This window comes from Cuculus canorus, chromosome 21, assembly GCF_017976375.1.
Source record: "Cuculus canorus isolate bCucCan1 chromosome 21, bCucCan1.pri, whole genome shotgun sequence".
NCBI classification, from domain to species: Eukaryota; Metazoa; Chordata; class Aves; order Cuculiformes; family Cuculidae; genus Cuculus; species Cuculus canorus.
In genome coordinates this window covers 7496058-7509639 of record NC_071421.1, presented here as the reverse complement: position 1 = coordinate 7509639, position 13582 = coordinate 7496058, and the positions used below count along the sequence as shown (strand labels likewise).

Sequence of the window (13582 nt, the reverse complement as noted above, 5' to 3'; positions counted from 1 at the left end):
CCCAAAAGAGCTCTGCATCCCCACATCTTGCACAGAAACGCACTCCCCAAAAGAGGTCTGCAGCCCCACGTTATGCACAGAAATGGACACCCCAAAAGGGCTCTGCACCCCCACATCTTGCACAGAAATGCACCCCCCAAAAGGGCTCTGCATCCCCACATCTTGCATTGAAATGTACCCCCCAAAAGGGCTCTGCATCCCCACATCTTGCATTGAAATGTACCCCCCAAAAGGGCTGTGCACCCCCATGTCTTGCACTGAAATGCACCCCCAAAAGGGCTTTGCATCCCCCACAAAAGAGTTCTGCAGCCTCACGTCTTACAAGGGAACAGACACCCCAAGAAGGGCTCTGCACACCCAAGATGGGCTTTGCACTCCCACATCTTGCACAGAAATGCAATCCCCCAAAAGGCCTTTACACCCCAAAATGGGCTTTCCACCCCCACATCCTGCACAGAAATGTAAAGCCTCAAAAAGGGCTTTAGACCCCCATACTTTGCAAGGAAATGCCCCACCAAAAAGGGCTCTGTACCCCCAAAAATGGCTTTGCACCTCCCCTAAAAGAGCTCTGCACATTCATGCCTGGCAAAGAAATACACCCCTAAAATGGGCTTTGCACCCCCAAAAAGGGATCTATACTCCCATATCTTGCAAGGAAATGCACCCCTTAAAAGGGTTCTGCACCTCCACATCTTGCAGGGCAATGCACTGAGCCCCATCCCCCCAAAACAGCTTTGCACACCCATAATTTGCAAGGCAATGCACCTGCCAAAAGGGCTCTGCACCCCTATAACTTGCAAGGAACTGTACCCTCAAAATTGGCTTCACACCACAAAAAAAAATAGCTTCTGCACCCACACATCTTGCAAAGCAATGCACCCCCAAAAAGGGCTTTGCACCCCCATATCTTGCAAGGACAAACACCCCCCAAAAAGGGCTTTGCACCCCTATGCCTTGTAGGGAGACATACCCTCAGAAAGGGCTTTGCAACCCAAAACCTCTTGCCTTCCCTTTTCTCCCCCCCCTGCACAGTCACTCAGAGGTGGGGAGCACCCACAGCTCCCGTGGCACAAGACTCCCTAAAAGCTGCACCAGGAGGGGATTTTATAGCCAATATCCAGGTGCAAACCCAAATAATGCCCTCGGCGCAGACCCCTCAGCCGAAGCTCGGCTTCTGAGGGCTCCAATTCCTACAAAACCACTGCCAGAAACACCCAGAGCCTCCCAGAAGGGACCACGCTCTGCCGCAGCCAAAGAGCAAATTCTCTCCCCTCTGTACCCATCCTGGAAGGAGTGGGGTTGGTTTATTTCACAGGAAGGGAGATAAAGCGATGTTTTCTTTGGATTTGCCTCAGGTAGAGCCTGGGCTTCCTCCTGCAGCCAAAGCTGAAGCAGATTTTGTTAATGGGAATGGAAACCCACCCCTATAATTGCAGGACAGCAGATCCTCCCCACCCTGCTCCATCCGCTCCTTCTCAGCTTTTAAGTAAAACAAGGCAAAAGCCAACTTGTATTCAAAAAAAAAGCCAATAAGTAAAAAGGAAAGCAGAGTGGGAGAGGACAAGGGGGATCACAAAGCTCTTTTTATTCAAGCTGTTAACAGGAACCCCTTGGATTTAAGCAGATTAGATTTCAAAGCAAAGGATTGCAATAGATATGGAAATACCAGGGAGGTGGGACTGACAGAATGGTTTGGGTTGGAAGGGACCTCAAAGCCCATCCAGTCCCACCCCTGCCATAGGCAGGGACACCTCCCACTGGATCAGGGGCTCCAAGCCCCATCCAACCTGGCCTGGAACCCCTCCAGGGATGGGGCAGCCACCACTGCTCTGGGCAACCTGGGCCAGGGCCTCCCCACCCTCACAGCAAAACATTTCTGCCTAAGTTCTCATCTCAATCTCCCCTCTTGCAGTTTAGGGGGTCAGCAGTGGGGTCTTCTCCACCACAAGACCCCCATACAGGACTGGTGTTTGCCACAGCTCACTCGAGGCACAGGAAACAGAGGCGATTTTGTGGCAGGGAAGAGCAGCCAGGTGGATTTTAATTGTAATATCTCTGACCTACGGAAGTCTGTCTCACATCAGCTCTTGGGAACGATGACATCAGCTCCAGGGAAATAAATAAGCATTTCTGCAAATGAAAATTAAGACAGCATCATCAGCTTGGCTTCTTGGGACAGCACGAGGTACTGCATCATAGGCAATTGTATGGAAAAAAACAGGGTCATTTCGAGGCTCAGCCTTTCCAGAGCCAAACAGAACTTTTCATGCCACCTCAGTCCTGGCTCCCACATGTCCTGGAAGCAGCACCATGACATTTCTAGAACTTTTTACACCATCTAGACAAAAAAACCCCGCAAAAGTGAAAGCCCTTCTTTTCTCTTCACCTGCGTGACTGTAAACAGTGTCTCCAGCAACTGCCCACCACGAACAGCACAGCTTTGGGGAATCTGGAGCCAAAATGCACTTGTACAGGAGCACAGAGAAAGATCTTGTTTGAATAAATCTCATCACTGTAGGACTTAATAATGGAATAAAAATACAGCATCCCAGGAGGGCAGCAGTAAGCACCTCTTTCCTAGTGGCACCACCACCGATGTTTTGCCACACGCCTGCATCCCATGAGCTCCAGGTCCTCCCTTTGCTCCTCACCAGAGCCCCAGAGAATTTCAGAGCAAGATTTTTCCAACATTCCCCTTTCCCAATCATTTCCCTTGTTTTCTTCTTGCTGATCACCACAGGGCTCATTACTCGCAGGTCTCTCCCCACACACCCATTATAGAAACTCCACCTCCATTCATCCCTGCTGTGGGGACACTTCCCAACCCTCCTCCCACAGCAGAGCCTCTGAGGCCATCCCAGATGCTCAAAGCCGCAAACTGGAGAGGTCTGGGACTTTACAAGCAAGGCAGCGGCAAGGCTCCAATACCGTTAACAAAGTAACAACCCTTATTTATTCTTTACAGTATTTATTGTACATGCAAACCTATGGAAATGCCACCAGAGTCCCTGCTGGAACCTTCTCTTCCTACATCAGGTATATAAATTACTTCTGGGTGACACACGTTTGCGTTTTAACGCTTCCAGTCAGGGAACAGCATTATGCAGCGGTTGCCTTCTCTTTATAGGTTGCCATCATCTTCTTGATCTCAGCAATTGCTTTGCCAGGGTTCAAACCCTAAAAAGGAAAAGTTTCAGTTAGCTCCTCTGGAAATGAGGATGTTGGAGCATCCTCCCCCTCCCCGCCTTGATTTAAATCACTCAAGCGACTTAAATGAACTTAAGTGAACTCAAATACGTTGCTACTCATAAAAACAGCTGGCAGAGGAGGTGCTCGGCACCTCTTCCACCTAAAAGATTGAATCCAGCCTCATATCGGGCTTCCCTTCAAACGCTGGGAGGTTACACGCACTGAGACAGCTCTGAACGCCTTGCTCCAGGCGCTCCGGCAGCAGAGCCCCTTGGTTAAGGTGTGCCAATCCACGTTTGCTGCACTCCAGCCCCAGTGTACAAGGGAAAAGCGAGCCAGCCTGGAGCAGGGACGCGATGCTGGGATCAAACCGCCTCCACCTGGAGGCTGAGCTAGCAGCACTTCACACTGCTGGAAGAAAAACACTCATTTGATTTTGGAGGACTGGTTTTAATCAGCAATGTGAGGATCAGAGAAAAATGAGTGGCTAAGTGATAGGACCTTTTAATGAAGCTCAAGCAGAACTGAATTCAGTGCTTCCACAGGTGCTAGATCACTTCTGGAGGAAGGAAGCTGTCTTGTAAAAGCCTGATAGTAACAGTACAAGAGATGTGGGTTTTTTTTTTTTTCTTATCTGAACTAAAAAAGCTGTGTATTGGAGAACACTAGGAGAGTGAGCAAGGAGATAACTCATGAGATGAAAATGTTCCTCGCACAAAAGCCAGCTGAGCTTTCCAAAGGGTTTTCTACCATATAGACCCACGTCATGTTGCAAAGGCCCTTAATCCCACAGCACTGCCACCAAATCAAGCAATCTCAAAATGAAGGGGGAATCACAACTGCCCTGCTGTATTGTTGCAATGACAGCTTTGGGACAGAGAACGAACAGGAATCAGCCGGGTGCAGAGCTCACCATGCAGTGTAGGGCTGATCAAGACAACAGCCAGGATGGAAGTGGGAGCGGCGATGTATTATTAACCATAAACGTCTCAAACTTAGAATCATCATAGAATCATGGAATGGTTTGGGTTGGAAGGGTTCTTAAAGCCCATCCAGTTGCTCCCCCTGCCATGGGCAGGGACACCTCCCACTGGATCAGGGGCTCCAAGCCCCATCCAACATTCCTCGGACACCTCCAGGGATGGGGCAGCCACCACTGCTCTGGGTAACCTGGGCCAGGGCCTCCTCACCCTTATTGTGAGGAATTTCTTCCTAATGTCTAATCTTAATCTTCCCCCTTTCAATTTAAAGCCATTCCCCACTCACTCTATCACTACTGGTCCTGTAAAAAGTCCCTCCCCAGTTTCCTGGAGCCCCTTTCAGCACTGGAAGCTGCTCTAAGTTCTCCTTGGAGCCTTCTCTTCTCCAGGCTGAACAACCCCAACTCTCTCAGCCTGCCCCTACTGCAGAGGTGCCCAGCCCTTGGATCACCTCGAGACACCAAGTCTCAGTGTGCTATTTCCCTGCACCGTGTACATTCCTCCACAGTGCCAGTCCCGAGGCTGAACCTTCACCTTTAGCTGAACTAGAGCTTACACCGGATCACGAGCTCCCTATACAAAGGGGGAATTATCTGTAGGCAGTGAATCACTTCAGAAAAACACAGAGAACTCAGCATGCGGTGCTCCTGACCAACACCTCTCAACCCAGATCTCCGGGATCTCCTTTTCTCTGCATCTGTGATCCACTCAACCGTTTGCCTTCGTGTTATTTCACAACCTAAGAATTACTCCACCACCAAACAAAGGCTGGCTGAAAAACAGCACAGCTGGCAGGGAAGTAAAACTTGCTTATCTGCCCAACAGCAGACACAAGGTCAGTGCAAGATGAGAAAAGGCAAGCTCCGATTTTGGAAAGCTTGCTCTGCTCTTAAAAGAGATACCAAAGAACAGCTCATCTGGGAAATGCCCTGACATCAAGACAAAACGCGTCCTCCAAAGGTGCTGAAACTCGTTATCTTCTCCATTAGACAAGCGGCACGAATTCATCAGGGACAGGCGCTACCGTTGGAGTTCAAGGTCACACTGCACAAGAGTATCACTCACGCTGCTGATCGGACTAGGCTGGACAAACATCCCCGCACCGCCTCTGGTAGTGTCCCTCACCCCCTATAGTCCTAAATCCTCTAAACAGGTTCTCAAAGTTACAGCGTTGCTCATGCAGAAGAGATGTTCCTGCGAAGCGTGACACAAACTTTGTCACATCCTCTTGGACAGTCACTGGGAAAGTCATGACTGCTGGTAACTCACTGCGTCACAAAAAAAACTGGACAAGCTGAAGCAAGCTTGAGGAAAACAAAAGCCTAAGTGAGTATCTTCCTACTGGTTTCGAACAGGGCGCTTGGAAACAAGCCAGTAACCCCAGAAGGGACACAAGGACACACACGTACCTTAGGGCAAGTCCTCGTGCAGTTCATGATAGTGTGACAACGGTAGAGGGAGAACGGGTCTTGAAGCTGTGCCAGGCGCTCCTCTGTGTAGTCATCTCTGGAGTCAATCATCCAGCGATAGGCCTGGAAGTCAGTGATGTGTGACACCAAATGTTTTAAGGTGTTGTAATCAGTGTGAGATTTTAAAAGCAACACCTAACTCAGGAATTTTGGGCCAGGATCTGTATCCCGCCTGTGCTCACAAATGCTTGCAGTGCTGTTGGAGGGGGAGTCCCTCAGCAGTTCCACATGACAAACGTGATCTGTCCTTACCTGCATCAGCACTGCAGGGCCCAAGTACTTGTCCCCATTCCACCAGTAACTGGGACAGCTGGTGCTGCAGCAGGCGCACAGGATGCACTCGTAGAGTCCGTCCTGCATGGGGACGGGAGACCACAGTCAAGCCACTCAGAAAACCACGATGAAGGCTTTTCTTTTTTTAAAGAGGGGATTTACACAAGCACATGCTTTCCTCATCACCTTCCCCTCCAACCAGTGGCCGCAACAGAGCGGCTCTGAAAACTTTATGCTGAAGCAGCACTGCTGGAAGGAAGCATGCAATCCTCCCAACTCAAGCCATATAATAAACCTTTGGGCTTTTTACCCCCCCGTTGTCACAAACTGAAGAAAATGTGAACATTGCTCAGTCTTCCCTCATTCCTTCCTTCCAGCTGTCCCAATGACCGGATGACCAAAGCGTCACATAGGTAATCAATTAACAATTCAAGGCCATGTCGCAGAAGAGAAGAAAGAGCAAAGTCTGCCCAACAGCCGACGGGAGAAGAGCTCAGTCTAGTGCGCACTTTGTGGGGAACCCCGAGCTCTTACAGAGCAGGAACTGTGTAATCCTTCACACATTTCACCATTTTTCTAGAGATGAAGACCCTTTTATTTCAGACACTGAAGATCAGAAAGACAGATCTACAAAGAATTGACACTGGGCAGAAGACAGACTCTGAGGAGCAAAGCATCTCCTGAGTCTCCTGGTAGTTTGATCAACCCCTAGGCTAAGAGACAAGACTCTGGTCAGGCTTCATTTATGTATCTGAAAGCTGTTTTGGGAGAAAGGTCTCATTAAATTTAGTTTAGAAAGATATGTGATGCCAGAACTCTTGGGAGCTTGTAACAAGTCTACTGCTTTGGTCTTCTGGAGAGACCTGCCAAAACTAGGTAAGTCAGTTACCTTCTCACTCTAAATCTGTCCTATTTCTAACACCATATCCAAGTTTCTCCTTCACACAGGCTGTTGTCAAAATCAGAGAAACTTCAGCAATGAGATAAAACACAGCGTTACTAATTGTGAAAGATTCGGGCAGCCCCTGCAGTTGCTTTTAAGTTTGCTTATTTCTATGTGAATGAGAAAGATTTCAAGGATGCAGCTTTATGAAAGCCACATGAAGGGGAAGTCCCTTTAGTCCTTACACCTGGATCAGATATCATTCCAAAGTGGTGCATGAGAAGCAACTGTTGCCCTTGAAGGGATTCTGTCAGACTGTAAAATCCTGCGGGTGTTCAGACGTCACAGCACCAGTTGCACAGTGCTGCCAACGTTTCTGGCTCACGACTGCTCTATTCATCAGTTGATAACTCGTCTAACATGCATAAAGGAGAACTTCCAAAGATCACTGCAGACAACTGGGCCGCAGCTCACAGGTTTTCATTGAATTCCCTATAAGCAGCCTTCCTCTTTGCTGTTCACATCCACCTCTCACCACTTGCCAAGATCTAGGCCGCCTGCCCACCTCGTGCCTGCTCCGTCACAGCAGCAATCACTGCAGAGAACTGAAGGGCCGAGCTTTGAGCTGACAAGCTAGTGATGGATCCACCCGGTCAGAGGCAGAAGAGAAACAGCTCAGTTAACAACACCTACTGTGGCAGGCAAAGGAATCCAGACAAGATCTTACCTGCACTATAAACTCTTTAAAAGCTATTATATCCCAGCTCCTCAAATGGTTCCTCGGGCACTCTTCAGCTTTATGCAGAAACTACAGCCCCAGAAACCCCCCTCAAAATAACACAGCACTCAAGACAGACATACAAAGACGTGCACTAACACATCACACTTGTGTCTCCACATCCAGAAGGGTTTAGCTTTTGCCATTAGTTTTTAGGGCTGTAAAATGCAGCAAGAAGCAACACAAGAGCATTGCCTTAGCGCGCTGCAGCCAGACAAGACAGACAGCGCTGAGCCTGACAGCCTACGTGCCGGCACAATGCGCCGTGCCTTATCTCACCTGGAATATTACAAGCCTGTAGCCTTCACAGTGTTTTTACAGACACACACGGTTTCACAGCGCAGACAGTGGAAATGAGATCAGAGTCCCCATCGCAACCGCGACGGCATTTCATTAGCGAACGTTACCCCTAGCAATGCAGGCAGGCCATCACACTGCATTTCAGCCAGCAGATTCCACCCACGGCGGGTTTTGCACCAGACAGCTTTGTCATTAAAGGAACTGGAAGCTACTGTGTGCTAACGTTTAACCCCGGTCTTATCTAGAAGGGTAGGACAAAAGCAATAACCAGTTTCTGACGTTCTTCTATCGACTGCAGGTATTGCTCCTTGCCCTGTTTGGACTCATCCTTCTTCTTCAGATAAGGCTCGATGGATTTGTACTGTGCGTAGAAGTTACTCAAGTCCTAGGAGTCAAAAGGCAAAGAGGTCACATATAATAAGCTGAATTGAAGGCATGAGAGACTGAACCTCTGCTACCACAACAGAAGGTGGCGTTCTGTACCTCACCTAACCACATTCCTCCAAACAAGGCCAGATTTAGTCACTTCTGCAAAGCTCAGATCTATCCGAGGCAGAATAGAGCAGCAGGAGTAATATGTGAATTGAGAACCAACCTTGTTGGCACCTCCCAACGCTGTCCCTTCCAACCCAATCTGAACCCCACAGTGCCTGGAACGGTGTCAGCCTTGGTCCCAAGCTGACGGAGGCAGACACTCACCGGAACAAGGTCCTTCACCACATACATGTGGGGGAGAGGGTAGATTTTGGTGATTTTGTTGAGATCGGGATCAATTTTTTTGATACAGGCCAGCGTGTTTCCACCTGCGATATTCATAGCACATGAACCGCAGATGCCTGAGTGGGAGAAAAAGAAGAAAGCATCAGGTATTTACCCTCTTATCCTACTTGAGGAAGATCTTGGCCCCAAATGCGCCCCCGGGCTGTCTTCAAGAAACTCTGTACGTGACAAGGAAAACGCCAGAAGTTGCCATTGGGCCAAACACGTCGCTACTTAAATAAAGAACAAACATGGGAGTCACTTTCATTAAAGCCTCATTCTCAAGTGTTTAACTTTCTTCCACAGCAGAAAACAAGTGGCTTGAACGCTTCATCCCTTTCGCATCATTCATTAGTTTCATACGCTGCTGAGGGTGGGGAAACCATCCAGCTTCATTCACAAGTTTGAAGCAAGAGGACATACTGATGCGAGATTGTACTGCGGGGAGCAGGGTGCGTCCCCCGTCAGCCCTACAGCTACCGTCGAAGGCACCCTTGAAGGTCAGGAACACAAAACAAAGTCCCCAGGACAGAAGCTGCCCTCTGTGCCGTCTGCAGTCAGGTTGACAGTTGCCATAAACTGCCTTCATTATCTCCCAAAGGTAAGAGAGCAGACGCTCCCCAGAACAAACAGCGTATAAATAGCTTAACAAATGGATTAAATGACACCACTAATGATCTCCCAGTAATAGAAGGATCAGATGAAGCGCAGGAAAGGCCAAGGTTTACAAGAAAAAACACCGCAGAGCTGTCACAGATACTGCTCAGGTCAGGAGCTCGGGTATCCGATTCAGACCCAAGCCTAAACCGTCACATTAGAGAGAAGATGAATGTTGAAAGGGCAAAAATCTCATTTCAGAGGATTTGACACATATCAGTTGATACGAGTCAGGGAAATGCCACGGCTCCTCGCGCTGCCGAGTCTGCCTCAGCGCCTGATGTGCTGGCAACTCTTCCCCTCGCCACAGATAAAGGCTGGCGCTCGAACAAGGTTATTCCTCCCACTCCAGGAATGGTTACAAGTATTTTCCAGTCAACTGGGAACCAGGACAGACACAGGCGCACGGGTATGCAACAGGAACGTGTACTTGGGTTTTTCCCCGCATGACAGAAAAGGGGCAAGATCGAACCAGCCCAGCCTGAAAACCCATCTCCAGGTCCTCAAAGAAAAGAATCCAGGGCAATTAATTCAGCTGCTCGGGAACAGTGTTGGCTATCTGAATATCAAGACATAGAAAAACCACATCATATGGAATTCTTCTACCTGCTATGCAGATTCTGTGGGAAGTGGCTGCGTTACAGCATGCTTTTCATTTAGATCCAAGTCAAAATACCTTCAGGCATCACTCGCGCCTTTCTCATACCTGCAAAGCCATAAAGGCATCCTCCCTTCTTGCATTTCCACAACTACCATTTCAAGCTCAGCAACCCCAAATTATCCAGGAATTAAGATTTTTAAGAGGGAAAGTCACCTGGATGGGGAAGTTTTAGCAGTTAAACAGCAGACTCGTACCTGTGTGAGAACAAGCCGCTCGCCCTGCAGTGTAAAACCACCAGATGGCCTTTCCTCAATCAATCACTCAGCTTAGTCAAAGCGCCAAAAAAAGATTCCTGGAGCTATTCCTAGAAGTCATAAGCACTCTTCCAGTTACACCCTTTCTTATTTCCACAGCAGCACGAGATAAAGCAGCCCCTACAACTCATTTCCCACATCTGCCCCCTCAATTTGGCTGTTGTAATCTCCCTTGCTGGATTACCCTGCACAGCCCGTCACTGGAGGGCAGCAAGATGAACAAGATAGGACAGAAACAGGAGCGTCTGCGGCTGTTTCAGCACGTTGCTCATGGCTCGGTGTTGTGTGATTACATCTTGTGAACATGAGCTTTAACTGTCCTACTTGATTCATTGCAGTGCTTCACACGCAGCAGCTGGAAGAGGAGAGTGGCGCCACCTCCCCTGGAGTTTTCTACGGGTTATAGACACCGTCAGCAACAAATAGCCTTCAAGGAGGCTCTTCAGGCTGGATAATCCTTCTTACCTTCCCTACATGATCTGCGGAAGGTCAGAGTGGAGTCCACCTCATTTTTGATCTTGATCAGAGCATCGAGCACCATAGGCCCACATCTACAACAGAAAATAAATTCGGTGAACCTGCACAATCCCCCCGAGCCTCCGCGCTCTGACACCTCAACTCAGCAGCATCCAGAAGGATTTTGATGAACTATAATTAAGAATACACACTTTTGTCAATCTGGGGCAACAAGACAGAGCTATCTCCATCAGCAGTGGGACCCATTCACCTCAGCACAACCAGGGTCAGGGGGGAAGAGAGACCCTTTCATGCCAATGCCCAAATGTGGCTCTGTTGGAGAGGGTTCAGACGGCACAAGTGGAAAATCAGTGCCATGCCACCGGTTCTCTCCTTTTGGGTCAGGTTTTGACAAGTCTGTCCTCGTTAGTCACAGGAGGCAGCACTGCACACACAAACAGTAAAGAACCATTTATGTAATCTATGGCAGACATAGCAACACCCAGAAATTATTAAATGGAGCGAGTCACAAAATATCTGGGCTCTCCGTCACATGCTTAACTGCGTGGCTTCATAACCCAAGCTTTCAGAAAGGGCTCGAGGTAAATTCCTCTGGCAAGGGCACAGCAGCAGCTGGAGCTCAGGGAAAACAAGACCCACGTGGTTTCTGCATCACAGGGAAGGCTGTGCCACTTCCCAAAAACCACAGAGAGGTAAAAGCTGTACCGGTGACCCCCAAAGCGGGCAGGGGGTCACTCTGAGTCTACCAGAACATGCCAAGCAGAGGCAGCTGAGTATTTGGAGAACTATGGGAAGTCAATAAAGCTCCCACCTGATCTCCCAAGTCTGGAACCCATGAGCTACACATAAAATAGTTTCCTTTTGGAGCATGTGTCCAAATCTACCATCTAAATAAAGCTTAAAGCCACAAATGCATTTAAGTCTTCAACAAAACCCCAGGGCATAAGTAAAACCTCACAGAAGTCACAAAATGAAGTGACTTTCTAAGCTGACAGCTACCGAGACACTGGCATTCAGATACAGTCCCGAGTCATACAACCACAGAACAGTTTGAGTCTGAAGGGATGTCAAAGCCCACCCAGTCCCATCCCCTGCCATGGGCAGGGACACCTCCCACTGGATCCAGTTGCTCCAAGCCCCATCCAACCTGGCCTGGAACCCCTCCAGGGATGGGGCAGCCACCACTGCTCTGGGCAACCTGGGCCAGGGCCTCCCCACCCTCACAGCAAAACATTTCTTCCTGAGCTCTCATCTCAATCTCCCCTCCTTCAGCTCAAAACCATTCGCCCTTGTCTTGTCCCTGCACTCTCTGATCCACAGCCCCTGCCCAACTTTCTGATGGGTGAGGAAGGGGAAGTAATCCCAAGTGACTGCAGCAAGATTTGCTTTCTCAGGAAATAAGACTGGTCTTGCCTGTGCTGAGGACTGTGCTCTGTCACACAGCTGAGGCACTCACCACCTTCCTGGCTGCTCTAATATGATTTTAACAGATCCTGAGGCTAAAGGAGACTGCTGACACCTACAGCTGCCAGCTCAGGTGCTCCTCAGTCATCTGCCGTTATCGCTTGTCAGATAACGTGGCGCATACACAGCCCTGCCTGGCAGCAAGGCCTCACCCTGGCAGCACGTACTCACTTATTCAAATCCACTTCATATGTCTGCATGCGGGGCTTGTCCCCAGGCTTGTCAGGATCCCATCTGTAGATAGCAAACTTCTTGATTCGGGGCGCTGCTGCAGCTGCCGTCTGTGCTCCCCGACACATCTGCATTCAAATGACAACGAAACAGCCCTTAGGCCCTGCCCGGTGGCTCTTAATGGGGAGAAGAAGTGACTTGAGGCTGTGAGCTTACAGAATCATGGAATGGTTGGAGTTGGAAGCGACCTCAAAGCCCACCCAGTCCTACCCCCAGCCATCGGCAGGGACCCCTCCCACTGGCTCAGGGGCTCCAAGCCCCATCCAACCTGGCCTTGAACCCCTCCAGGGATGGGGCAGCCACCACTGCTCTGGGCAACCTGGGCCAGGGCCTCCCCACCCTCATAGTGAAGAATTCTTCCTGACGTCTAATCTAATTCTTCGCCTTTCCAATTTAAAGGCTTTCCCCCCTGTCCTGCCACTACGAGTACTTCAAAAAGTCCCTCCCCAGCTTTCTTGGAGCTCCTTTCAGTACAGGAAGCTCCCTCCCAGCCTTCTCTGCAGCCCCTCCTACTCCCAGCTCCCTCCCAGATTCCTCTGCACCCTCCTCAGCTCCCTCCCAACGGCTCTCTGCACCCCACCGTGAGCCCCACCTCCCTCACAGCTCTCTCTACAGCCCATGCTACCCCCCCACTTCCCTCCCACCCCTCTCTGCACGCCCCCCTATCCCCAAGCCCACTGTACGTCCCCCAGCTCCCCGCCCCCTCGCCCTTCCTGCCCCCCCGATCCCCCCCTCCTCACCCCACACCCCCTTCACGCCCTCTCCAGCCGCTCGCCCCCTCTCCCGGAGCTCCATGGCCCCTCACCGGCCGCAGCAGCCGCGCGGGGACGCCGCGCCTCAAGGAGACTCCTACCACGGCCGCCGCCATCTTGGCTCTGCGCAGTTCCGACCCCATGTCCGTCGAACCGGAAGTAACCCAAACCCGGAAGTAGCCGCAATAGTGCCACGGACTGCGGCTTTTGGCGCTCCTCCGGCAGTCATCTTAGGTGTGGCGAGGACCTGGCTGCGGCCATCTTGGATGTGCTATGAGGGAAAGGCTGTACCGGCAGCCTTCTTGATTGTGGCGGTTGCCGCAGGGCGGGCGCCATGTTGAGTGTGGCACCACAAAGGAAGATGGGGGCAGGATGCCTTCATCTCCCTTTTTGAGGAGAAAGGGAGACCCGTGCCACCCCCCCAATAGTTCCGAAGCGAATTCCTTCTTCAGGGA

At 50.2% G+C, this 13582-nt stretch overlaps 1 protein-coding gene across 2 annotated transcripts; it reads right to left on the bottom strand.

The window, feature by feature from the left end:
• Positions 1-1570: 1570 nt before the first annotated feature.
• SDHB (succinate dehydrogenase complex iron sulfur subunit B) lies at positions 1571-13316 on the bottom strand. 2 transcript variants are annotated; one of them, XM_054085954.1, is made up of 9 exons: positions 13181-13316; positions 12316-12443; positions 10669-10754; positions 8572-8708; positions 8141-8257; positions 5891-5992; positions 5579-5701; positions 2387-3177; positions 1571-2130 (listed from the first exon to the last, which is right to left on the bottom strand). In XM_054085954.1, the coding sequence occupies exons 1-8, from the start codon at positions 13268-13270 to the stop codon at positions 3100-3102; spliced, it is 861 nt and encodes a 286-aa protein (XP_053941929.1). In that variant the 5' UTR covers positions 13271-13316; the 3' UTR covers positions 1571-2130; positions 2387-3099. The 2 variants fall into 2 exon arrangements, with proteins under 2 accessions (XP_053941929.1, XP_053941928.1); XM_054085953.1 differs by having other exon boundaries at positions 2986-3177.
• Between the last annotated feature and the right edge of the window lie 266 nt (positions 13317-13582).